The sequence below is a fragment of the Rutidosis leptorrhynchoides genome, chromosome 10, assembly GCF_046630445.1.
Source record: "Rutidosis leptorrhynchoides isolate AG116_Rl617_1_P2 chromosome 10, CSIRO_AGI_Rlap_v1, whole genome shotgun sequence".
Classification (NCBI taxonomy): Eukaryota; Viridiplantae; Streptophyta; class Magnoliopsida; order Asterales; family Asteraceae; genus Rutidosis; species Rutidosis leptorrhynchoides.
The window spans coordinates 109271103-109298891 of record NC_092342.1 but is presented as its reverse complement, the minus strand read 5'-3'; the positions used below and the strand labels follow the sequence as shown (position 1 = coordinate 109298891).

General features: G+C 34.5%; 2 protein-coding genes across 2 annotated transcripts; both read left to right on the top strand.

Moving 5' to 3' along the window:
• The first annotated feature begins 384 nt into the window (after window positions 1–384).
• Window positions 385–3654, top strand: LOC139872865 (cysteine-rich receptor-like protein kinase 2). Its single transcript, XM_071860796.1, has 8 exons — window positions 385–1162; window positions 1551–1659; window positions 1806–1945; window positions 2059–2269; window positions 2360–2594; window positions 2703–2853; window positions 2943–3280; window positions 3345–3654. Exons 1-8 carry the CDS (start codon window positions 392–394, stop codon window positions 3412–3414), a joined length of 2025 nt encoding a protein of 674 aa, XP_071716897.1. The 5' UTR covers window positions 385–391; the 3' UTR covers window positions 3415–3654.
• Window positions 3655–9016: 5362 nt separating this feature from the next.
• Window positions 9017–9838, top strand: LOC139870533 (cysteine-rich receptor-like protein kinase 2). Its single transcript, XM_071858319.1, has one exon. It carries the CDS (start codon window positions 9017–9019, stop codon window positions 9836–9838), a length of 822 nt encoding a protein of 273 aa, XP_071714420.1.
• The last annotated feature ends 17951 nt before the right edge of the window (window positions 9839–27789 follow it).

The window sequence follows — 27789 nt, the reverse complement described above, 5'->3', positions numbered from 1 at the left end:
TTGGTTAATATGGTCAAACTCGGATGAAAATATGTAGTAGACACGCACAAATTCAAAAACATATGCATGTTACCAACTACAATATTTGTTTGACTTACTTATTTGTTTGACTTGGATGTGTAATATAAGTGAAAATACTGCACATATGCTTTCACATTACTGTACGTAGAATAAATATCCCAAACAAATGATTAACTATTTCATGATTTTATCATATTGAATGTTTTTTCTTGAATAAAACTGTAACCATTATTTTTATAGTCAATGGTTCTTGCCTTCTTGGATTATAGAAAGTTACATCAAAACTGTAACACACTTTTGCTTCTTTAAGTCTAACATTTGTTTTTTATCTTCAACAGCCTCTGTAGACAAACAAACCTGCTTAATTAAGATGTTAAATTCAGCAGATGCACCTTTAATTCTTATCACATTAATCATAGTTCTACAACTTGTTTCAACAACAGAAGGTGAAGCCAGATCACAAATTATAAAACTAACATGTGATCAACAAAGAGAGAACAATCAAACTCTATTCGTTCCAAACTTCGTTCGAATGATGGAAATAATAAGCACACAAATGCGAATCTCACATAACGGAACAGCACTCGTGGGAACCGGTCCCGACACTAACTACGGGCTCGCTCAATGTTACGGTGATCTTTCCACATCAGATTGCATTTTATGCTATGCCGAAGCTCGAACTGTTCTTCCCAGTTGCTTTCCAAACAACGGTGGACGAATTTATCTCGACGGTTGTTTTATGCGAGTTCAGAACTACAGTTTTTATGAGGAGTTTTCAGGGCCTAATGACACTTATGTTTGTGGGAATGCAACTAAAAAGAGCGTATCGTATCAGGATACAGTAAAACAGGCCGTGTCGAATGCTGTAATGAGTGCATCGACAAGTAACGAGTATTTTGCTAGAGAACAAATGTTGGTTTATGGTACACGAAATGAGTCTGTGTATGTGCTTGCTGACTGTTGGAAGACTTTGAGTCCGGGTTCTTGTAGAGCGTGTTTAGCGAATGCGTCTGCAACTATATATAAATGTTTTCCGTGGTCCGAGGGTCGTGTGTTGAATACCGGATGTTTTATGAGGTATTCTGATACCAATTTTCTAAATCCTGTACCAGTTATAAGAAGCTCTGGCAATAAAGGTAGAGTTATTAGTTTTTTTCCTTCTTTAATAATTTGAAACTGAACTACGAAATTGAAAACTGGAAATGGGTCTTTGAAACTGAACTGCGAAACTGAAAACTGAAAAAGGGTCTCGACCCAATCTGTCCCAAAAATTTTAAGATGAAAAGTGGGTCTCAACTTTTAAAGACCCAACCCGACCCGAGTCAAGACCCAACCCGTCCCGTTTTCCAGGTATAATAATTTTCTTCCTGATTTTTTGATTACGTGTCAAATTGGGCGGGTTGGGTAATGAATGAAAATTATAATTTTATTGTAAGGATTGGGTTTGAAACCGAATCAGAAAGGTACAAGCTTTCTACATTATCATAATTGATGATTTTTTTTATTTATTTATGAATTTTTCAGTGAAGATTATAGTGATTGTTGTATCCGTTGTTAGTTCGGTGGCAGTACTCCTAGTTGCTTCAATGATATTTATCTATATCCTGAAACACAGATATGTACAAAAGAAGAGAAAAGGTATAAAAACTTCTACACCAATTTTGATGATGTTTTAGAGTACCATATGTACATTAAACATGGCGGAGTCGTTAAAACTGTAAAATAATACAAAATCTACTAATTCGTTACACAAACATATGAATAATGGTTACATAATGTCTCAGGTTCTTATGATGCTAAGAAACTGGTAAAGATGCTTAATGATACTAGTTTGAACTTCAAATACTCCACAGTTGAGGAAGCTACAGAAAATTGGGAAGAGTCCAATAAGCTCGGTCAAGGAGGATTTGGGACCGTCTACAAGGTAAATTGGGCGGGTCATGTATTACGTCACTATTTATAAGGGTTGGTTGACCCAAATATTTATATTTATTATGTTTATAGATAGAAGTATTCTCGTTGTAATATTTTTCTCAGGGGGTACTTAAAGACGGACGAGAAATAGCCGTGAAGAGGCTTTTCTTCAACAACAAATTCAGAGCAGCAGATTTTTATAACGAAGTTAATATGATTAGCAGCGTTGAACATAAAAACCTGGTTAGACTGTTGGGATGCAGCTGTTCAGGACCTGAAAGCTTTCTTGTATACGAATATTTACCCAACATGAGCCTCGACCATTTCATTTTTGGTATGTTTAAAACCTGTAGACGAAGTAGTATATATCATTTAATAATTTCTTTATCAATTATTTATAGATTAATTATCGCTTCATTTGCAGATGCAACAAAAGGAAAGGTCTTAAACTGGGAGAAGAGATTTATCATTATAATTGGTACAGCAGAAGGTTTGGTGTACCTTCATGAAAATACGAAAACGCGAATCATTCACAGAGATATCAAAGCGGCTAATATCTTATTAGACTTAAGGTTTCGTCCTAAAATAGCCGATTTTGGGTTAGCAAGATCATTTCAAGATGATAAGAGCCACATCAGCACTGCCATTGCAGGAACACTGTAACTAACTACCTGTTTTCTTCATCTTTTTAGCTTTTTTGAACAATACTTATATAAATGTAGCATGCTAATATTTTATGTTTTATATTTTATATCTGATATCGATAGAGGATATATGGCTCCAGAGTACCTAGCCCATGGCCAGTTAACCGAGAAGGCCGATGTCTATAGCTTTGGTGTGTTACTGCTCGAGGTGGTCACTGGAATCGAAAACAACAAAAGCAAAAATGTAGATTATACCGACAGCTTAGTTATTACTGTAAGTTTAAAAAAATTAATTACAAATAAAATTACATGTTAATTGCACATAACATTAATCATACTTTATGTAATTTGTGGATGAAACAGACATGGAAGCATTTTCAAGAAAAAACAGTGGACCAAATATTTGATCCGAACTTAATGATGCATATTTTTCCAAATTCGAATTACCGAAAAGAGGTTGTAAAAGTAGTACATGTAGGACTTCTTTGCACCCAAGAAGATCCGTCGTTAAGACCAACAATGTCAACGGTCCTAAAAATGTTAGCAAAAGATGATGAACCGTTACCTGCTCCTTCTAATCCTCCTTTTATGGACGAAAAAACCATGGAACTTAACGAGATCACAAAAAAGTTGTATCAGTACTTTAACATTAATGATTCTGGTTCAGTTGCTACAGTTGACAATAGTCATTTCTTCCCGAGGTAATCCTGTTTAGTTATTGATCAAAAGTATTCATCAAAGTTCATAATCTTCATTTGTGTATAGGCGATGGACTGTTAACACTCGGACTAACGTTCAAACCCGACCAAGATTAAAGAATCCAGAGGGTGGTTAAGAGGATCGATCTCTTTGTAATATGTTGTCCGATGTTACAAGTTTATGAGGGGTTAAGATGGCACGTTAATTAAAATGTTAACGGTCGATCGCTCATAAACACTTGAAGATTATGTACTCAAAATGGAGTTGAAATATTTTGATCAGTTATAGAAGTCACATAACCACATTCAGGAAGAAAATGATGGTGAGTTCCCATATTTTTGTACTGCACTAATGCATCTCAAATTTTTGTTTGTGTACATATTTATTCACATTTTCTGTGTACAAGATATGTAAAAAGGGTACGGCTTTGTTTTTTGAAGATTTCATATAATGTAACTTTGATTATCAACTTTACGGTATAATTGTCGTGACCCGTCCAAATCCACCTCCACCTGGACGAATACATCAACATTCGATCCCATTGCGAGGTACTGACCTCTATATGATATGTTTTCAAACATTGCATTCGTTTTTAAAAGATATACTTTCATCACAACGAAAGTTGACAAAAATGCATATCATTTCATAATATCCAAACTATAAACGACTAATCTGTCATTTACTTAATAATAATCTTTTTGAACTCAACGACTCGAATGCAACGTCTTTTGAAATATGTCATGAACGACTCCAAGTAATATCTTTAAAATGAGCAAATGTACAGCGGAAGATTTCTTCCATACCTGAGAATAAACATGCATAAAAGTGTCAGCCAAAAGATTGGTGAGTTCATAGATTTATCATAAACAATGATTTCAATAATTTTAATAAACCACAAGATTTCAAATACATAAAAACATACAATCGCAAGTGTATAAAATCATCCATACGAATTAAACACCTGGTAACCGACCTTAACAAAATGCATATAGAATATCCCCCACCATACTGGCACTCGCAATCAGTATGCTAACAGCATACAAACAGGCCATCCCTTTTAAAAAATGACGGTTGTATACACCTTACAAACAGGTCATTCCTTTTAAAGATGGCGGTTGTATACTAAAATTCGAAGTACTAAAGCAGTTCAAATTCTCTGACTGGGGCGTGTTAAAGCCCATAGATCTATCTTTAGGATTCGCGTCAATTAGTGGCGATTATAATGTCCAACTAATTCTTAGATTACCAAGCAAAATAAACAGGGGTGATATCCGGTGTAATCATAATTCAGTCGTAGAATGTTTTTAAGTACTTGTGTCTATTTCGTCAAATATTTATAAAAGCGCATGTATTCTCAGCCCAAAAATATATATATTGCAAAAGCATTTAAAAAGGAGCAAATGAAACTCACGATACGATATTTTGTAGTAAAAATATGCATACGACGATACTGAACAATGCAGGGTTGGCCTCGGATTCACGAACCTATATCATTTATATATAAATTAACACCTATAATTGTAATCGAACAAACTTATATCTATATATATAAATTTATTGGTTATATCATTTTTATATTAATAACTTATATGTTTTATATATTTTAAATAAATAAAAATATTAATTTTGTTATGTTATTTGTATTAATATATATATATATATATATATATATATATATATATATATATATATATATATATATATATATATATATATATATAATAATACTAAAATAATATTAGTAATGATAAAAATAATAACAGTGATAATAATATTAATGATTCTTTTAATGATGATAATAATGATAGTTTTAATAATAAAGGTAATCTTATTAAAAATGATAATTTTAATACAAATGATAATTTTAATACTTTTAATAATAAGAATGATGATAATAATAGTAATAATAATATTAATAACTATGATATCTATAGTAATAATACTTTCACTAATAATGATAATAATAATGATATTAATAATAATAATACATATAATAATGATAATAATAATAATAATAATAATAATAATAATAATAATAATAATAATAATAATAATAATAATAATAATAATAATAATAATATTAGTACTAATAATAATAATAATAATAATAATAATAATAATAATAATAATAATAATAATAATAATAATAATAATATGATAATTTTTAATAAAAATGATACTTTTAATAATAATAGTAGTTTTTAATAAAAATGATAAGTTTAATGATAATGATAATGAAAATAATAATTTTGATAATAATACTTAATAATAATAATAATAATAATAATAATAATAATAATAATAATAATAATAATAATAATAATAATAATAATAATAATAATAATAATAATAATAATAATAATACCTTAAAAGTGTTTAAAATGGCTTTCAAAGCGCCTGTCCGGGCTCGAACCCCCGACCTCTCGTTACACATAAACACTCCAAATCGTCCTTCTATTTTCCTTTTTCTATTTAAATTTACACCTTAAATTCATTTATCTTAATCTGTGTTTCATGTTTTCATCTTCTTCATTTCATTCGATCATTATAACAACACCATCAAAATACTTTAACTATCGTCATCATCACCACGATCCGTATATCATCTTTGCTCACATAATATCACGATGATCATAATTATCATCATCACAGTTTCGTCATCTCATCATCATTATCCTTACTTCCTTTCGTTCTCAGTTTCGTAAAAACAGGAAGAAAAAAAAAACTGCAGCTGTTTGTTTAGGTCTTGTTCGAAAATAACAACAAATGGGTTTGAGTTGTGTGGTTAATAGGAACATAGAAAGGGTGATGCTTTGTGATGGTTAAAACTGAAACAGAAATAACTATACAGCAGCTTTAGTACGAAGGTATGGTTGTTTGCGGTAGTTTAAAACAGAAACAGGAAAGTAATAAGTAGCAGTTGCAGCGAATTCTAGTAGTTATATCGATGGGTTTGGGGTCTGTTGAGCAGCGAGTAGCAACAGAAATATATAGCAGCTGTTGTAGGGGTTTCGGTGGTAGTGGTTTACGATTAATAAGTGGAGAGAGAGAGAGAGAGAAGAGAGATAGAGGTGGCGAAGTGGGTTTCTGACAGAATAGCAGCAACATGTAGTCAAAACAACAACCGTAGCAGGTGGTGTTCTTGTTGGGTTGATAAACGAAAGGAGCAAGAAACAATTGCAAGTTGTTCTTGGGTGGTTTGTCGTGAGCTTGAGGGTGGCGATGAGGTGTTGATGGTGGAGGAGATGTCGCCGGTTGTAGTTGATGATGGTGGTATGGTGGTGAACGATGGTCGGGGTTAGGGTGGTGAATGAAGGTGAGGTTGAAGATCAAGTGTTAATGTATGGATGTATATACATATGCAGGTGGTTCTATATAGAAACTTAAAGGATGATTTAAAAAAACAAAAACAGTGCACCTTTAGTTAATAATTTAAGTCACGGATACATATACTGTGTTTCTCTGCCGACACTATTAGCATAGTTATTATTTCGTGCACCTTTGCTAAACAGTTACGAATAAATTTAATTCAGAAAAATCTCATATTTTAAAATTAAATCCATTTATTTATTTCGCTCATTAACTGTATAAAACCTGATCAAAAAGATTCGCCTAATATTTGTTTTAAGTTCCAAGTGATATGTACGGAGTATTAAAATTTAAACTAAAAAGATAAAAATATTTCTATCAAACCTAAAATCTTCGTAATCAATTTACGATCCAACCTTCATTTTAAATCTTCATAAATTCTTATTATATTTATATGAACATTAGCGAAATGACGACCGAGTGTTTCTGACGTTTACTAATTAAGCTCGAAATCATTTATATTCAATATACTATATATATATATATATATATATATATATATATATATATATATATATATATATATATATATATATATATATATATATAGTGGACCAATCCATGGATAAGCACTAAATGGGGCACAAACTGGATAAGTAAAATTTCAAATTTTTTTAAAAAAAAAACGATCCTTTAATATGCAAATAGAAGAAAACGAAAAAATTTTAAAAAGTTTTTGAACAAAATCATTCGAAAATCAATGATGAATGGTAAACATCGATGATGAATGGTAAAAATTGATGATGAATGGTAAAATTAACCATTCATCTGGTTAATTTATCATTCATTTTTGTTCGCGATGAATGATAAAATTAATCAATGCTAAAAAAAAGTAGATGAATGGTTAATTTAACCATTCATCTGTTTATGATGAATGATAAAAAAAACAGATGAATGGTTAATTTAACAATTCATCTGGTTTTTTTTAGCATTGATTAATTTTATCATTAATTGTAAACAAGATGAATGATAAATTAACCCGATGAATGGTTAATTTTACCATTCATCATTGATTTTTGAAAGATTTTGAACTTTTTTTTTATGAAAAAAATTGATTAGAGGTGCATTTTAATGCAGATTTATGAATGTAAAAAAAAAAAATTCAAAAAAAAAAAAATTTTATTTTGCTTATCCGGTTTGTACTCCTTTTAAGCTTATCCATGGATCGTGCCCCTATATATATATATATATATATATATATATATATATATATATATATATATATATATATATATATATATATATATATATATATATATATATATATATATATATATATATATATATATATATTCATTTTAATAATAAATAAACTTTATTATATCGTTTATTCTTTTATATTCTTAATTCCAACAATTAATAATTTATTAATGTATTATTATATATAATTTATATATATCTAATTATTTATATATACAAATCTATTGTTCGTGAATCGTCGGAAATGGTCGAAGGTTAATTAAATATTTGAAAACAGTTCAAAATTTTTGAGACTCAATTTTACAGACTTTGCTTATCGTGTCAGAAATATTAAATTATGTAGAGATTTGAGTTAAAAAATAAGTCGGAATTTTCCGGGTTGTGACAATAATTAAAATGGTATGATGTCAAAGATCTTGTAATATGGACTTTGGTTAGATGAGACTTATTTATATATTTATATTTACCATTAATAATTTAATATACGGATTTGATAATGTTTGATGCAAAATCTTCACCACAATAAACATAAATAATAAATAATATAATTAACATATCTTTACCTATTTTTAACGGTTAACAAGATTAATCTGATATTCGGATCCTAACTATTCCTAGTTTTCTCCTCCATAATGTGAGTAAAATAATTTTACTCCAAAATAACTTACTAATAATCTAATAAAATTAAAATCAAAATTTTAAATGGAAATAGAAAGGAAAAGGAGAATAGTTGTAACAAACTGCAAGTCAATTTATGCTCTCGGAATTGCGTATCCCATGCTTAATTTATCAACTCCATTTGATTAATTATAATAATTAATTATACGTCTAAAAAAATTTGTTATACGGAGTTATAATTTTCCAATTATAATCCAATTTTTGCTGAAAAAATTGTATGTAAACAAACTATATATCACATATACCGATCGATAATAAGAAAATAAAAATCTGTTATCCCCTCAACGTACTTTGAAAAGTGATCGCTAAGGTATGAACTTAGCTCTGATCATCACTATATAATATAAGCATAAGTAAGATAATACTAGTTCTTCTGAACATGATGTCACACACCAAGTAATCACATATAACCGAACTTTATTAAACTAATTGTGATTTTTCCATTGTAAACAGCAGCCTCTCGAGCCCATTAAACTCGCTTCGCCTACTAGATGGTGAGTCAATCGTCACTTAAAGCTACGATTTTCGCTACTTTGATCGTAATCCTACAACTTGTATCCACAACAGAAGCTAATGCCAGAGCCCAGATCATCAAACTCACTTGTGATCAGCATCAGGAAGAAAACAATGCAACCGAATTCAATCATAATGTTGTTAACATGACAGATTTACTTGGCGCCAAAATGCGAACATCACGTATTGGAACAGCAAGTGTGGGTACGGGACCCGACAGTAGCTTCGGCCTTGCCCAATGCTACGGTGATCTATCTACACAAGATTGTACCTCATGCTATGCAGAAGCTCGTAATGTTCTTCCCCATTGTTATCCCAACAACGGGGGTCGAATTTATCTAGAAGGTTGCTTTACGCGCTTCCAGAATTACAACTTTTACGAGGAGTATACAGGGCCTGACGACACGTACGTTTGTGGGAACGGGACAACAAAGAGTATTGCGTTTAAGGATACGGTAACACAGGCAATGTCTAATGCCGTAACAGATGCATTAAGAAACAAAGAATATTTTGGTAAGGAACAAATGTTGGTTTCTGGTAGTGGGAATGAATCTGTGTATGTGCTTGCTAACTGTTGGGGGACTTTGAGTCCGAGTTCGTGTAAAGCGTGTTTGGCGAACGCAACTGCATCGGTTTCGAAGTGCCTACCATTGTCCGAGGGTCGTGCATTGAACACGGGATGTTTTATAAGGTATTCTGATACCAAATTTCTCAATCCTGTTCGTCACACAAGTCGCGCTAGCAATGAAGGTAACGAAATTAGTCAAACTATCGACTTAATGATGACAAAATTAGTGTAAATCCTCCATAAATGTATTTATGTATCTGCTCTGATGATTTGTTGTAATATGTGGGTTTTGCAGGGAAGAGGGCAGTTATTATTGTTCCCGTTTTATTATTTACGTCGGTTATTGTTATTATCGGTTCTTGCTTGTTATACAAGAAGTTTACTAAGTTTACTGTTGTTAAACAAATGGCACTTATACTTTTTTTGCTAGTCTTTTTAGTTATATATAGTTATAGTTATATATAGAGTGATTAATTAATAAAAATAGTTACCTATTTCTTTTGGTTGATAACATTGATGAATAAATATAATATTCAATATATTTCTTAAATTCATTTCTCATGAACATATTGTATTTCTATACCGTTGATCTCCATTACATCGTTGGTACTATATTTGCTTGTATATAGATATGAATTCATTGAGTTTATCAAACATTTATTGTTTTGAGCTATCGATAAAATAGTCTCACTAAAATTTTATGCATGTATATAAGATCATACACATCCATGCTAATGTAATTACCATTTTCTCATGTAGTCGTCTTTGAGCATATGATGTGTCAAGACGTAACCTTTAAAATGTAGACAGTATGCTTAATAATTAACACATAATACAGGCAACAAAAACCCGATCATGCAGTAACTAGCAAGTAAATTGACCAGTTCGATCCACAGGGAGAAGTTTGTTTTAAGGACTTTAAACGATTAATTATTCTAAAGAGGGATTTGTGTTTGAAGTTGTATTTTTGTTTAACGAAACAGTAAATAAATATAATAAATAACAAGAATGAGAATGTGGTGTTTACTTCTATGCTTGATAAATGACAGGGATTGTTCTTTTATAATTAAAACCGTTATGTGATAGTTACAAGTAATTAGTTTATATCAATTTCACAATATCTATAAACTTAAGAACTATGTTTAATCAACAAGATTCTTTCATGGTTGAATTCACATAAAACCTAGTTTACTAAGATCATTCTAAGTAAACTACATGATTGTATATCCTAGATATCATTCAATTAACATCCTATACTCACATATAGGTGGCTAAATCACTAGGTGTTGAAGTATAATCTATGGCCTTTGATAAACTCACATATACCAAGTCATAACTTACATAATTGAACTAGGATACAAGGATGGTTACAACAATGGATCTTTTGAAAGAACATGGTGATTTAGATTGATTAACTAACTAGACCCAACCCGGTTAAACTCACGTGAAACCTAAATTACAACAATCACTTGAGGTAATTTCATAACTATGTTGCTTTGGAACTTATTCAATTACCGAATTAAACACATAACAAAATCACTTAAGCTTATGCATCTAATCGTCTAGATTACTAGGTGTATTGAAGTATAGATTGTTTTCCTCGTTAACTCACATTAATAGGTTTTCAATCTATATAATTGAAGTAATGAACTAAGCAATCATAACTATGGTTCTTGTAGTTGGACTAGATGATTTAATCAATCAAACATATATATAACTAGCATAACATCAAAGTATAGAACAATTCCAAGCCATAAATCTTACATTGAAGCAAACACACAAGGCTTTTAGCCAAACATAATCATAATAAAGCTAATGGAACAGTTAATACAAGTTGAATTCATGTTTAAAAGATATAGAACGATAATACCGATTGCGATGAATAATCCTAGCTTAATCTTGATGTTGAAAGAATGGAGATTAACTTGTAACCTTTCTTGAGCCTTTAAAATCGTATTGAAACTGAGGGAGAAATGTAATAGTGAAGGTGTGTCAAAAGAATGAATCAAAGGCTCTCTTAAATAGGCTCAAAAGTTAGGTAAACTGGCCAGAATTTGATCAGATGCACCGCATCTCACACCAGATGCGCCGCATTCCTTTAAAGTTTGTCGATTCCAGCTAGATTTGGCACTCAGAACTGTCGGCAGGGAAGGGATGCGCCGCATCTCCCACTAGATGCGCCGCATCTGGCTCTCTAAATGCGTCTCATGGCCTAAAAACGTCGTATCTGAAACCTTCGGTAAAAACATGCATATAGATGCGCCTCATTCCTTTTAGGATGCGCCTCATCTGAGTCTGGAAGTGTATTTCTGGGCTGTTTTCCTTATCGGACTTCATCTTAAGCATCATTTTCGCTGTTGGTCTTCATTTATTCAATCACAATGGACTTTTACAAATATACATGAATTACAATACATACGTACAACAATTACATACAAATAGATACAGAATTAGATTGAAATAACGACAATAAACATGTATGATTTTGGCGTTATCAAAATCCCCACACTTAAATCTTGCTTGTCCTCAAGCAAGACTTACAAGAAATCGAAATTTACTATAGTGAACACACGTATTTAATTGAGAACACAAAAATAGGAATCACACTCACACGATATAATACACAAGTTTACACTAGTTACACGAAGTACACAAAACACATACTCGGATCACACTCACACTTTTTTATTTATTTCACAATGTAACACACACACGCTTTTGAGTATATACACACCTTTTGAGAACTCACGCGAATTGAAATCACACCAAAGTCGAAAGGTGGGTTTTAAAGTCCACATTTCTTGAAAATTTGGATCCTTAAGGAAAGTAGGATCTTTGCAAAAAACCTTTGATATTTTGAAAAGTATTCATGTTAGTTTTTACACTAATCAAGTTTTCCAGTTTTAACCTCAAAGTCCGGTTGAGGGTAACTGAAAACCGAAGCCTCGGTCGGCGCTTAGCAAGCTACTCGCCCCCATGATTGAAGTATCATGGAACTTGAAACCGGATGTCCTGAAAAATGGTTTTACATAATATAGTTCATAAAATAGTATAAGTTTTAGAAGAAACTATATCATGTCCAAATTTCATCGGTGAACCATAAGTTTGCACACCTCAATTTGTTATGGCATATGTATGTTGACCGCAGTCAACATAGATGCGGTTGATCTTTACGAAGATCATCCATCTGGGGATTAGATTCATTAGTCTTAAAAGCTAATTTGCACTGTGCCCCCCCCCCCCCTATTGTACGAGACAGATCCATCTCATGGTTAGGATAAGTCTGATCACCAAAAACCCTGTTTGATGCTGAGGTGAGGTGGATTTCCAGCCGATTATAGGGATGACTTTTCAAGATTTTTCATCAACCTACAGCTGTTCTGGACTACATCTTCTAACATAGGTTAGCAAGTGTGTCATTGGAAGACTTGACTTCCTTCACAATCATTACATAGATGAGCATTGGATTAGATTGTTAGAACAACAAAGTACTTGATGATTCTTTTCATTAAGAATGTGGTATAGCATGATGATTATCTCTTTTATATGACTACTAATTTTATGATTTTTAACAAAATAAACTCAATCATTTGGTTGTTTCTTAATTTGTTTTGTGATAATAATTTCGGTGTATACACCTAGTTTTAAAATCTACAAATTTTAAACAAAATTTGAATTTATGAAGATAAAAGTTCAAAAATTTTCACCATTTTAAGCCTTTTTTAACCAAAATCAAAACCCGAAAGAATTTATAACTTCCTCCCCACACTTGAGTTCATGTATCACCCTCGTTACATGAAATCAGACAAATTAAATTCAAGAGGGTTAAATAGTGTATAAGAGAGTTATTACTTTCAAGGTTTAAAATCGAAGTACACGGGATGATGGCGCTGAACTGAATGCCAGCATAAGAACATCATCCTCTTCTTGCAACCATAAAGCAATCACCAATCAAGTATGTGCTGAACTTAATGCCAGTTTTTGTAAAAATACAGCATATAGCACAATGCTCACCTGTATCAAACCAAACAAAGCAAGCATTTCATACAAACAATGGGGTGGTACTCCATGTATTGGAAATACCCCACTTATAAAAACCTAAGGAAGTCAAATTAAGCAAATTACATCACAATCCAAATTACCATAATCCTAAACAAACCAAATGAAATAAATTATTTTCAAACATAACCAACATTGTTCAAATCATCAAAGAAACAAACCATCATCCACAGAAGTCATCAATATAAACCTGCGAACACAAATCAAGGGTTAGAAAAATCCCCAAAATGAGCTGCTTGGTCCAGCTCCACCTTCGTTTTGGTTTGCTGAGTCGTCGTCCTGAAATACTGAAGGGTTGTACCCTTGATCGGTCGCTCGAGCAGGAGGGTTAGGGGGTATGCAGGAGGATATGGAGGCAGATATGGATCACCCATTCTTACCCATGGGTCGTATGCCGGCCAAGGAGAGGAAGAGTAGTTAGCGGGATCTGCAGCATATGACGCGGTCTGATCATGTATCCAGTTAAGCTGAGCTTGCTGCCCGGCTTGAGTGTACCAAGTCCTATCATTCCCCTAGTCAATGTGCCCCCTCAAATCTTGAAAAACTGTATCATAATGGTCGATTGTTCTCTGAGTTTTCTGAGTTTGATGAATTCGTAATTCTGAAAATTGGGTGTTCATGTATGATTCCCAGTTACCCGGTGGACCCGAACCACTTGCACCTGTACCAACTTCATGGGGCACTTGTTCCTCCATAGGAACATCACCTCCTTCCTCCGATTGACAGCAGGCTGCCTATCCACATATCTTCTTAACACCCTATCTGAACCCCTTTGCAAGATTTTTGCCCCAATATAAAACTGGGTGTCAAATGCATCCATTTCTCTCTTCTCCAAACCATGCAAGTCAATGTTATAAAATTTTGCAATTAAGGTAACAAAATGCCCCCCGCGGTTTGGGCTAATCTTCTTTTCACCTTTTTCACCCAACAAGAAAGTAAGAATCATTCTAGGAATATGAACATGGGCTTTGTTCCAAATTCGATCCACATACCAAATATCCAAATTTGTGACTTTTTCGCTACTATCTTTTCTGAAATTAATGGTGCTTGAGATAAACCTTTGAATGCACCTCTTTCTGTAGTCATTTATTTTGGTGCATGGATTCTTGCTTGCGCTATAGTCTGCATTACTCATGTTACTCCATGCAGTTGCATGGTCAAAGTTGAAAACATAATATTCACAATTGGCGAAGTAATTTGAGAGTATGTTGACGGGCATTCCCTTATAGATACCAAGAGCACGAACAAATTATAAGAGTGTCATTGTCCGGTCTTGACCACCTAATCTGAACCTCATAAAAGAATTATTACCCGAAGAACCAAAAAAACACCTCAAGGTGGCTAGAAACTCAATAGTGATCAATGGATAAACATCTTCTTTTAAACTAAATAATTGTTCCCAAGCTCTAACAATTCTTCCTTCGTATGGGATTCGAAGAACTGCTCGAATGTTCATTAATTCATTTGCCTCCACTAATGGTGACCAATCAATATATCTCCCGGGATGGATCGCTTTTGCTTTAACTTTCATTGCCTTCTTGCGATAATGAGGATCTTCCAAGATATCATTGATCCATTTATCTTTGGTTCGTTGATAAGGAATTTGCATAGCTTGACCGGTGTATTGCCATGCTTCCATGAACTCTTCTTCACTCTCTTGCTCCTCTTCACTTTCTTGTTGAGTTTGTTGAGCGGGTTCCTTTCCTTTTCTCTTCCTAGTTGATGGACCTTCATAAACTTGTTCCTTTCTTTTATCCTACAAACAATCAAATTAGACAAAACAAAACCAAACAAAACAAACCAAATTGATTAGCGTTAGAAATCCAAATCCAAAACCTAACATTAGCCACAATTTATACACCAAAACCATTTAGAATAAGTTTAAGCATGTTATATTATACATATCTAATAATCTCTCGAACTACATGCCAAACATAATCCTATCATGGTACGGACTTATTCCATCTTCAACAAACATGTACTAGTATATCATATGATTAGAGACACTTTTACAAGCATAACCATACAAAACATGTTTAGTTTCACCAAAACTTTCAATGTCATAACATATTAAACCATAAGCATTCGCCAATAATCATGTCTAACAATATGCAATCTACATTTAAACTTTAAAGTCAAGCCAAGCCAACATTTCACCCAAAAGCCTAACGCATACAATGCTTTAACTCTCAAATGTAATCTTTCAAATCGAATAAACACTAAGTTAAGGCATAAATGAGTTTAGCCTTAGTAATGTATTGCATCAATTCCACTTAGAACAACAACAAGTCAACACAAGTCAAAAATCCCCAAATTAAGAACCCTAGATTTCAATTTATACAAAATTATGTGATTCGGCAAGGATTCATAGCATTTTGCTAGTGTAAACAAGTAGTTAAACATCAAAACATCTCAATTTAAACAAGTAATGGTCAAAAATTCGAAACCCCCAAATTTCATCAAGAACCCTAATTTACAAATTGAAGATTTAAGCATGTAATCATCAAATTAGAGCATGAATAAAGATTAATAGCAACATTACAAGCATAATATGACCAACACATGAAGATTCAAACATCCCCACACTTAGAACAATCAAAATCCGAATTGAAGAATGAAGAACATAAAAATCATGAAGAAATGAAGAGTAATCTTACCTTTCCCATGTTAATAGTCGGATTTGTTGTTTAAAGATGGGATTAAACGGTTGATTTTATGTTTAGAGATGAATGTTTTGAGATAAAATGGAATGGGGTTCGGTTTTGTGTGTGAAATTATGAAAAAAATGGAGTTTACTGTTGGGATTTAACAAGTTCATAATATACTTAAACCATTTTAAGAATTTAAGAAAGCGGAAGCATGTTAATTACCATTTAAGAACATGTTAACCTTTAACCAATTAAAGTTAAATCCCAATTAGGATCAAGTTATGAAACATACTTACAAACTACAAGCAAGTAAAGAGATTATACCTACTCCAAGCTTGCTAGTAAATGATGAAGATGATGATGATGAATGGAGCTCCAAAAGAATGAAACCTCAAGTTGTTATACCCCAAACTTGTGCACCAACACCCTAGCTTTTGGTTAGGATTTATTTTTACTTGAAATGAACTTGCAAAAATCAAATTATGAACCTCTTTTGGCTACCAAAAGCCCACGGCACCAGCAGCAGATTTTGAGAGGATTATGCAGTTTTTTTTCAAGTATTTTGATGTGTTTCACTTGAGAGAATAAGTGCAATACTTGGTAGAAGTGTTAAGCATGCTTATGAGGAGTTGTGTAGTATTAAAAGTAACAAAACAAGCATGTGAGCCCTTCCTTGGAGTCCAAAATTCTGCCACATATTTGTTTAATAATAATACATGTAAGTTTATAAAAGTTTATAAACTTATTATAAACTTATGTATTATTTTGTTACTTATATATTTTATAAAACCTTTTATAAAATATAATACAATATAATCATTTAAACCCATAAACAATTATATATAAATTATCCAAATAATTTATCTCAAGTGATAATATTTTAGAAACCCGATTTTCTAAAATCCAAGTGTTGCGTATTTGTTTAATGATCCAATCGTTAAGATCAAATACGTATGAGGTGTCGTTAAGTTTGTTATTGGGTATGACCCGACTTGGATCATAACATATTAGCCACATTAATTTAATATGTCTCTCGGGCATACGAAATACCTTCAATCTCCCACTTGCACGAGAAACATAGGAAATTAATGCAAGTGATGGATACCACCTAACGACCGTCCATCACCCCCAATATGTTATGACTTTGTGCCATTCAATAACATCATCCTTTTCGAGTTCCCATCTCGAATATGATTAGGTGAATCTTTTCATTATATCCTTTCATCCTAGATGTCATGTTAAATCCAAGAGATACAGAGTGATCACTCTCTTTTAGATTTAACTTTATCAGGCCTTAGACATCTGACTCTCAACGAATAAGAGGGACAAATTCCATCTTGACTACATACATCATAGATATATACTTTGTATCACACCTGAGCTCTTCCTTATGAACTACCATATTTCAGACTAATGAAGGAAAGAATCAAAGCACAATACTTGGTAAATATCCGAATCTAATATGTATCTCAGGTCAGAGGATACAATGATATTTGCCTTTACTCAAGATTACATGTGATCAACCACAAAGGCTCCATTTAGTAAGTCTTGAGGGCGGGTCTTCCAATATTTGTATCCCACAAATATCTATGAACCTTGGTTGCAACCTTGCACCACATTCATCCCGTGAATGTATACCAATCCGAGTTCATAATAGTCTAAACCTCACATTTGCTCCCACAAATGTGATTGACTACGGAATTTAGAATAATTACTTATTCATGGATAAAATATGCAAAATAGGAACATAACTCAAAATAAATTAATACCATAATTATATTAATGAGTTTGAACAATTTCGTTCCGTTACAATACTTAAAACAGATCATGACCAATCACTAGAATATCGAAGCCCTAATGCACAAACATGTCCTGCATGTTTTGATCCTTGTAAGAGCTTCGTGAGAGGATCCGCTATATTAAGATCTGTGTGAACTTTGCGAATACATATCTTTCCCTTTTCAACTTCATCCCTTATGTAGTTGAATCTCCGCTCAATGTGACGGGTCTTTTGATGAGCACGAGGTTCTTTGATTTGAGCAATCGCACCCTCGTTGTCACAAAAGATCTCAAGAGGGTCCTGAATGGAAGGGACTACTCCTAAGTCGTCGATGAATTTCTTCATCCATGCAGCTTCCTGAGCTGCCAATGATGCGGCGATGTACTCCGACTCTGTAGTGGATAAAGCAACAACATCCTGTTTTGAACTCTTCCAAGAGACCGCACCTCCATTTAACGTGAAGACATAACCGGATTGTGATCGAGAATCATCTCGATCAGTTTGGAAACTCGCATCCACGTAACCTTTTACAGCGAGTTCCTCCTCACCAGACCCATATATCAGAAACATATCCTTAGTCCTCCTAAGGTATTTCAATATACTTTTGACAGCAATCCAATGACTGTTCCCTGGGTTATTCTGGTATCTACTTGTCAGGCTAAGAGCGCATGACACATCCGGTCTAGTGCATATCATTGCATACATGATTGACCCAATGGCAGACGCATATGGGACTTTCTTCATTCTCTCCTGTTCATCTTTCGTGGTGGGGCACTGAGATGAACTGAGAAGTGTTCCCTTTTGAATAGGTACCAAACCTTTCTTAGAGTTCTCCATCTTGAACCTTTTCAAGATCTTTTCAATGTATGTACTTTGATTCAAACCTATCAGTTTCTTGGATCTATCCCTGTAGATCCCAATCCCCAAAACGTATTGTGCTTCTCCAAGATCCTTAATGGAGAAGCATTTACTTAGCCAAGTTTTAACACTTTGCATTGCAGGAATATCATTTCCAAATAACAATATATCATCCACATATAGTACAAGGAACATGATTGTGCTCCCACTAGCCTTCTTGTATACACAAGCTTCATGACCATTTTTAATGAAGCCAAATTTCTTGGCTTCCTCATTAAAATGATGATTCCACATTCTAGATGCTTGTTTCAATCCGTAGATTGACTTCTTTAACTTGCATACCTTTTTAGGATATTTTGGATCAACAAAACCTTCAGGCTGAACCATATAGACATCTTCCTCAAGATGTCCATTTAGGAAAGCTGTCTTGACATCCATTTGCCATATTTCATAATCATAATGAGCAGCAATGGCAAGTAATATCCTAATAGACTTTAACATTGCCACAGGCGAAAAAGTTTCATCATAGTCAATCCCTTGAGTTTGAGTGAAACCTTTTGCTATAAGTCTAGCTTTATATGTATCCAAGTTTCCATGTATGTCGGTTTTCATTTTGAAAAGCCATTTACAATCAACTAGCCTTGAGCCAGTAGGTTGTTCAACAAGTTCCCAAACTTGGTTGTCATACATGGATTGCATCTCAGCGTTCATGGCTTCCTGCCATTTATCTTTATCAATCCTTGATAAAGCATCTTGGTAGTTTGTTGGTTCATCTAAATCAACCACATAGCAACCATCCATGAGAAACCCATATCTCTCAGGAGGATTACTAATCCTACCAGATCTGCGAATGTCTTGTGTATTTTGATCATCCATTTGATCATTCTCAACATTTTCATGTTGAGTGCTAGTGTCAACCAATTGTGTATCATCTACTTGATCTTGAACCTCCTCAAGATCTATCTTCCTTTCACTATTTCCTTCCATTAGGAACTTAGTTTCAAGGAATTCAGCCTTTCGAGCAACAAATACATTCTGCTCGGATGGATCATAGAAATAATATCCCATATCATCCTTGGGATATCCTATGAAGATACACTTCGTGGATCGAGCATTCAACTTACGTAACGCTTAGGATAAGCTTCACATCCCCATACCTTTAAGTATGATAGAGATGGAGGTTTTCCAAACCACATCTCATGAGGAGTTCGTTCCACTTTCTTGGTTGGGGCCATATTTAGAATACGAGCCACGGAGCATAGACAATAACCCCAAAATGATAGAGGTAACAAGCTTCTAGCCATCATAGATCGAACCATATCCATTAGGGTTCGGTTCCTCCTTTCGGACACACCATTAAGCTGTGGTGTCCCGGGTGGAGTAAGTTGCGAGATAATCCCACAACTTCTAAGATGATCTTGGAAGGCATCGCTTAGGTATTCACCTCCTCTATCGGTACGAAGTACCTTGATTGTCTTATTGAGTTGATTTTGTACTTCGTTTTGATACTCTTTGAATGCTTCAAAAGTTTCGTCCTTATGTCTTAACAAGTAGACATATCCGAAATGACTGAAGTCATCAATGAAAGTAACGAAGTATCTTTCACCATTCCTAGTTATGGGCTTAAAGGGTCCACATACATCCGAATGTATTAATCCCAATAAGTCTTTAGCCCTTTCGTAGGTCCCTTTGAAAGGTGCTTTAGTCATTTTGCCTTGTAAACAAGATTCACATACATCAAACGAGTCTAGTTCATTTGATTTCAAAAGGCCATTCTTTTGGAGTGTAAGCATTCAATTCTTGTTTATGTGACCAAGGCGACAATGCCATAAGTAGGAATCACTCAAATCCCTTTTGAGTTTCTTGGTGCTAGTATGGTATATTGAGCTACTAGATGATGTGTCATCATGAACCAATTCATAAATTCCATTTGAAGGCGAAGCCTTAAAATAGAATACATTATCTAAATAAACGTGGATATCATCATTAACAAAATTAAGATAAAAACCACATTGTTTTAAACGAGAAACTGAAATAATGTTTCGACATAAATCCGGTGCATACAAAACATTGTTCAAAATAAGTTCCAAACCACTTGGAAGCTTTAATACAAAGTCTCCTTGAGCCTTCACTTGCACTTTGGCTCCATTGCCCATAAAGAGACTTGATGTTCCCGTTTGCTTGCCACTTCTTTTGAACCCCTGCAAAGAATTGCAAATGTGAGTTCCACATCCAGTGTCTAATACCCATGTATTAGAAGAAGTAATACTAAGCTCTATATATACCATATATATATTACCTGAGGTTTGCCCCGCATCCCTCTTTTCCTTCAACTCCTTGAGGTAGACCGGGCAATTGCGTTTCCAGTGACCCATTTCACCGCAACCGAAGCAAGGGTCTTCCTTGGGGTTTGCTTGTCCGGCAACCTTTTGCTTCTTGTTCTTGTTTTTGGTTGGGGTAACCATCCTCCCCTTTCCCTTGCCTTGATGGGCGGGTCCTTTCCTCTTAGCCGCCTTTGGCTTAGAGGTGTTGTTACCTTTAGACCCACCATCATTGATCATTAGCACTGGTGAAGCCCTCTTACCCATGCTAGTTTCCGCCGTCCTAAGCATGCCATGAAGTTCGCCAATGGTCTTATCCATCCCATTCATATTGTAATTAATTACAAATTGGTCAAACCTCTTTGACAAGGAGTTTAGGATAAGATCCGTGGCTAGCTCATTAGATATGTTGAGATTAAGACGGTTTGCGCGATCAATGAGGCTTTTCATCTTGAGGACATAAGATGAAACGGATTGGGAGTCGTCCATACGACATGCATGAAGCGCTCGAACGGTCTCGAAGCGCTCGACACGTGCTTGTTGAAGGAACATCTCCTTCAATTGCGTGATCATGTCGTATGCAGTATGATGCTCGAAATCCTTTTGGAGTTCGGGTATCATAGTCCCAAGCATTAGGCAAGCGACTTGCACCGAATCGGCGCAATACTTATCCCAATAAGCCATGCCTTCCGTATCATCCTCGGCGGGTTGATCGGGAATGGGGTCTTCCAACACATACGCCTTATCCTCAAGTTTGAGGACAATCCTAAGATTGCGGAACCAATCCATAAAGTTCGTATGGTTAAGTTTGTCTTTCTCGAGGAGAGACCTTAATGATAGGTTGTTCAAGTTAATAGGTGCGTTCGTAATGTTGTTGTTATTTGCGGCCATCTACAAAATTTAACAAAGTTGTTTAAGTATCAATTTTAATTTAACAATCAATACCCTTTAAATCCAATTGATATTTATTAAATTTTAGAATCCAACGGTAAACCAAATTTCAGTTAGGTGACCTTTATCCCGTCATTTGATTTAGCTAGGTAGTCATTATATAACAATTGCAATCCTTTTGCAACTTCTAAGTTATGGGATCATGCAATCCTTTTGCATGGCATATTATCCCATCTACGCCTATTTGTTCATCATGCTTCGGTGACCCTAAGTTCATGATTTCCAAATCAAGTCGTCCTACTTGTGTAAACGTGTAAACTTAACATGCAAGTGGTTAGGTGACCTTTATCCCACAAGCATGCGAAATTCACCTTAATCATATTAGTTTGTTCATGACGGTTAGGTGACCTTTATCCCATCATGAGTTCCCTAATATGTCTAAGTGTCACATAAAAAGGATGGCGTTTAACTTGTTTACCTTGTTTGTTAAAGGGATTTTAAGTTTTCATTATTTCTAGTTTGAGAAAACTTTTATGCCATACACCAACATGCATTTAGTGTATGGTTCTTATGAAAATCCATTTTCATGTCATGTAACAATGCCAATTTTATTACTTTGATATAAACCATTTTATATGTGCAATCCGATTCTAATTCTTAATAACCATTTATTAACGTCTTTTGCCATTTCAATTTAACCAATTAAATTGTAGTTTTGCATGTGTTAATAATGTTAAATTTAACCAATTAAATTTTCATTTTAGTTTGTTATTAACTTGTGTGATTAACTTGTAGCATACATACAATCCACAATCATACAATAAACAACCAAGCATGCAAAACAACATGTTCACAATCAAGCCTTTTGGTAAGCATTTTGTTTAGCCGAAAACAAAATGCCACCGGGTAAGGGGTAATTACACAAAGTAGGAGATTTTAAATCTCCCACTTAATCTTGCATCCAAATGCTTCTTCATGTGTTCTTCAAGTCTTCATTATCTTCATCATTTTACAAAATATATCCTAATACATTTTTGTCTAAAAAATGAAATTACAACCTAATCTATTTTACATACCAAACATAAAATAAATTACATAACCAAATGAATTATTACATGCCAAATGAATAAATATTATTACAAACCAATTGAATAAATATAAATCAACCATGCATGCAACCAAACACAAGGTCAAGGCTTAGATTGTGAACTTTAACATACAACCAAGTATGAACCAAATGGGAGAACCAAAACCCACTTTTGGGACTCCATAAATTCGGCCATATAATAAACCCACCCAAAACTATAAATTTTTGCATTTTACAATCATGCATGTACATAAAATGCAAAATATATAGTGAGTTTAATAATCATCTCAAAGCATATTTCAACAACTTCGGCTCTAGATACCATTGTTGGGATTTAACAAGTTCATAATATACTTAAACCATTTTAAGAATTTAAGAAAGCGGAAGCATGTTAATTACCATTTAAGAACATGTTAATCTTTAACCAATTAAAGTTAAATCCCAATTAGGATCAAGTTATGAAACATACTTACAAACTACAAGCAAGTAAAGAGATAATACCTACTCCAAGCTTGCTAGTAAATGATGAAGATGATGATGATGAATGGAGCTCCAAAAGAATGAAACCTCAAGTTGTTATACCCCAAACTTGTGCACCAACACCCTAGCTTTTGGTTAGGATTTATTTTTACTTGAAATGAACTTGCAAAAATCAAATTAAGAACCTCTTTTGGCTACCAAAAGCCCACGGTACCAGCAGCAGATTTTGAGAGGATTATGCAGTTTTTTTTCAAGTATTTTGATGTGTTTCACTTGAGAGAATAAGTGCAATACTTGGTAGAAGTGTTAAGCATGCTTATGAGGAGTTGTGTAGTATTAAAAGTAACAAAACAAGCATGTGAACCCTTCCTTGGAGTCCAAAATTCTGCCACATATTTGTTTAATAATAATACATGTAAGTTCATAAAAGTTTATAAACTTATTATAAACTTATGTATTATTTTGTTACTTATATATTTTATAAAACCTTTTATAAAATATAACACAATATAATCATTTAAACCCATAAACAATTATATATAAATTATCCAAATAATTTATCTCAAGTGATAATAGTTTAGAAACCCGATTTTCTAAAATCCAAGTGTTGCGTATTTGTTTAATGATCCAATCGTTAAGATCAAATACGTATGAGGTGTCGGTAAGTTTGTTATTGGGTATGACCCGACTTGGATCATAACATATTAGCCACGTTAATTTAATATGTCTCTCGGGCATACGAAATACCTTCATTTACAACCATATTTGTGTAAGTTATCATGTAGACCAGGAGGAAAATACCCCAGATGCGGCGCATATGGGGATAAATGGGGCGCATCAGTCAGTTTAAAAGGGAACCAGGAAAAAACATACCCCAGATGCGGCGCATCTGGGGACCGATGCGGCGCATCTGCCTTAAAAAATGAGGTGCATTGCCTCTATGAGACGCATCCAAAACCTTTGGGATTTTCATGCCTTCAGATGCGGCGCATCCATGACAGATGCGGCGCATCTGGCCCTGGTTCACCAGTTTTCGATGTTTTTCACCTTTTGTTCAGTTTGTAATGTGTCTAAATCACTTGGCTCGCATTAAAACTCAAAAAATTAAATTACAACACTAAAATCTATCATACGAGTGGAACTATATACAAAGTGTGAAGTTTATTAGTGAGTCTTTCACGTGACTCCGTCCCAAGCTAATTAGCCTTGGGGAAGGAAGTGACATCATCTCGAACCGTGGTGTTAACTCCATCAAAATAGAGTTTTAATCAATGACCATTCACTTTAAAAGTGTTTCCGTTTCCAACCAATTCAACATACCCCGACGGGAATGCTTGTTTCACTAAATAAGGTCCCGTCCATCGGGACCTCAACTTTTCGGGAGAAAATTTAAACCGTGAGTTAAAAATCAAAACCTTATCACTGGTTTTAAACTCCTTCACTTCCTTCAATCGGGCATCATGCCACCTTTTCGTTTTCTCCTTATACGAGCTCGAATTCTCGTATGCTTCTAACCTTAACTCCTCCAATTCATGCATTTGCATGAATCGGTTTTCTCCGGCCTTTTCCATGTCCAAATTACAAAGCTTCAATGCCCAGTATGCTCGATGTTCCACTTCAATCGGTAGATAGCACGCTTTACCATATACAAGTTTAAATGGTGTGGTACCGATAGGTGTTTTAAACGCAGTTAGAAAAACCCACAACGCATCATCTAACTTGCGTTGCCAAATCTTAGGGTTGTTATCAACCGTCTTCTCAAGTATGCGTTTCAAGGCACGATTTGTGTTCTCTACTTGACTAATCGTTTGTGGGTGGTACGGAGTAGAGAAACGATGAGTTACGCCATACTTCTTCAACACCTTTTCAAGAAGGTTGTTGGCAAAATGTGTTCCTCGATCGGATATGAGCGCCTTTGGGATTCCAAAGCGCGAGAAGAGATTTTTCAAGAAGTTTACCACCACCCTAGCATCATTTGTAGGCAAAGCTTTTGCTTCAGCCCACTTGGACACATATTCAACGACTACTAAGATGTACTTGCACTTATGGGAACTTGGAAATGGTCCCATGAAATCGATTCCCTAAATATCAAAGACTTCACAAACCTGGATGTCGTTTTGAGGCATCTCATCCCTTTTTGATATGTTACCCGTTCGTTGGCATGCATCGCAATTCTGAACGAAACTATAAAGATCGTGGGCCAATAAAAGCCCGAGTCAAGGATTTTTCTTGCGGTGTGGTTTGGTCCGAAATGACCGCCGGTTGGCCCTTGATGGCAATGCTCAAGAATTTGTTGAGCTTCTTTTCCGCACACACAACGGCGAATCACTTGATCCGCACCAACACGAAATAGGTTGGGGTGTTCCCAGAAATAGGACTTCAAATCCGCAAAGAATTTCTTCTTTTGTTGATAAGAAAGTCCTTTTTGAAGAATGCCTGAAGCAAGATAGCTTGCAAAATGAGCAAACCATGGGATTTCAGATTCATTGTCAACCCTCATTAGAGATTCGTCGGGAAATGTGTCCTTGATGATTGTATCATCGAGTTTATCTAATTCAGGGTTTTCAAGTCGGGATAGATGATCGGCAGCTAGATTCTCGGCTCCTTTCTTGTCACGTATCTCAATGTCAAATTCTTGAAGTAAAAAAACCCAACGTATGAGATGATGCTTTGCATCTAGTTTCGAGAATAAGTACCTAAGGGCCGAATGGTTCGTGTAAACAATGGTTTTGGACAACACCAAATATGACCGAAATTTATCAAACGCATAAACAACCTCCGGGAGCTCCTTTTCCGTGGTGGTATAATTAATCTGAGCTCCCGTTAGAGTTTTGCTCGCATAATAAATTGGACAAAAATGATTATTGGGGCGTTGTCCTAAAACAGCACCTAAGGCATAGTCGCTTGCGTCACACATTAGCTCAAATGGTATACTCCAATCTGGAGATATGATAATGGGAGCTTGTGTGAGTTTTGACTTTAGAATGGAGAATACATTCTCGTAATTAGAATCAAAGTCAAATGGAGCATCCTTTTCAAGAAGTTTGGTCATTGGGCGGGCGATTTTAGAAAAAATCTTTGATGAATCGTCTATAGAATCCCGCGTGACCAAGAATGCTTCCAATGGCCTTAACATTCGACGGTATAGGTAGCTTAGAAATAACTTCAATTTTAGCTTTATCTACCTCTATTCCCGCACGAGATATCTTGTGGCCAAATACAATGCCCTCCTTCACCATGAAGTAGCATTTTCCCCAATTTAGGACCAAGTTTGCTTTCTCACATCGGATAAGCATACGTTCAAGGTTAAAAAGACACGATTCAAAGGAGTCTCCAAACACGGAAAAGTCATCCATGAAGACTTTCATACAATCCTCTACCATATCATCAAAAATTGCCATCATACACCTTTGAAAGGTTCCGGGTGCATTGCATAAACCAACTGGCATGCGGCGATAGGCAAAGGTACCGAAAGGACAGGTGAATGTGGTCTTTTCTTGGTCGTTGGGATCAATTGGAATTTGGAAGTAACCGGAGAAACCATCTAGAAAGCAATAATATTCTTTCCCCGCTAATCATTCAATCATTTGATCAATAAAAGGCAACGAGAAATGATCCTTTCTAGTGGCATCATTGAGACGTCTGTAATCAATACAGACTCTCCAGCCGGTAACCGTTCTAGTTGGAACGAGTTCATTCTTTTCATTTACAATAACGGTTGTACCCCCCTTTTTGGGTACTACTTGTACTGGACTAACCCAAGGACTATCGGAGATGGGGTAGATTAACCCGGCGTCAAGAAGCTTGACTACCTCCTTTTTAACAACCTCTTTCATGTTGGGATTTAGCCTACGTTGTCTTTGTACTACTGGTTTTAAGTCAATCTCAAGGAGAATCTTATGTGTACAATAAGACGGATTTATCCCAGGAATGTCGGTCACTGTGACAATCGCTCCAAATCCATATGGACAATACGTCATTCATCGATTTCATTGCGAGGTATTTGACCTCTATATGATACGTTTTGTAAACATTGCATTCTTTTGAAAAGGCATACCA

What these genes read in the sequence shown, in the direction of transcription:
- LOC139872865 (XM_071860796.1), top strand. Translation starts at nt 392, where the DNA reads ATGTTAAATTCAGCAGATGCACCTTTAATTCTTATCACATTAATCATA. An exon ending in TGTACAAAAGAAGAGAAAAG is followed by an intron (nt 1,660 to 1,805) that starts GTATAAAAACTT and finishes ATAATGTCTCAG; the next exon opens with GTTCTTATGATGCTAAGAAA. An exon ending in ACTGCCATTGCAGGAACACT is followed by an intron (nt 2,595 to 2,702) that starts GTAACTAACTAC and finishes TGATATCGATAG; the next exon opens with AGGATATATGGCTCCAGAGT.
- LOC139870533 (XM_071858319.1), top strand. Translation starts at nt 9,017, where the DNA reads ATGGTGAGTCAATCGTCACTTAAAGCTACGATTTTCGCTACTTTGATC.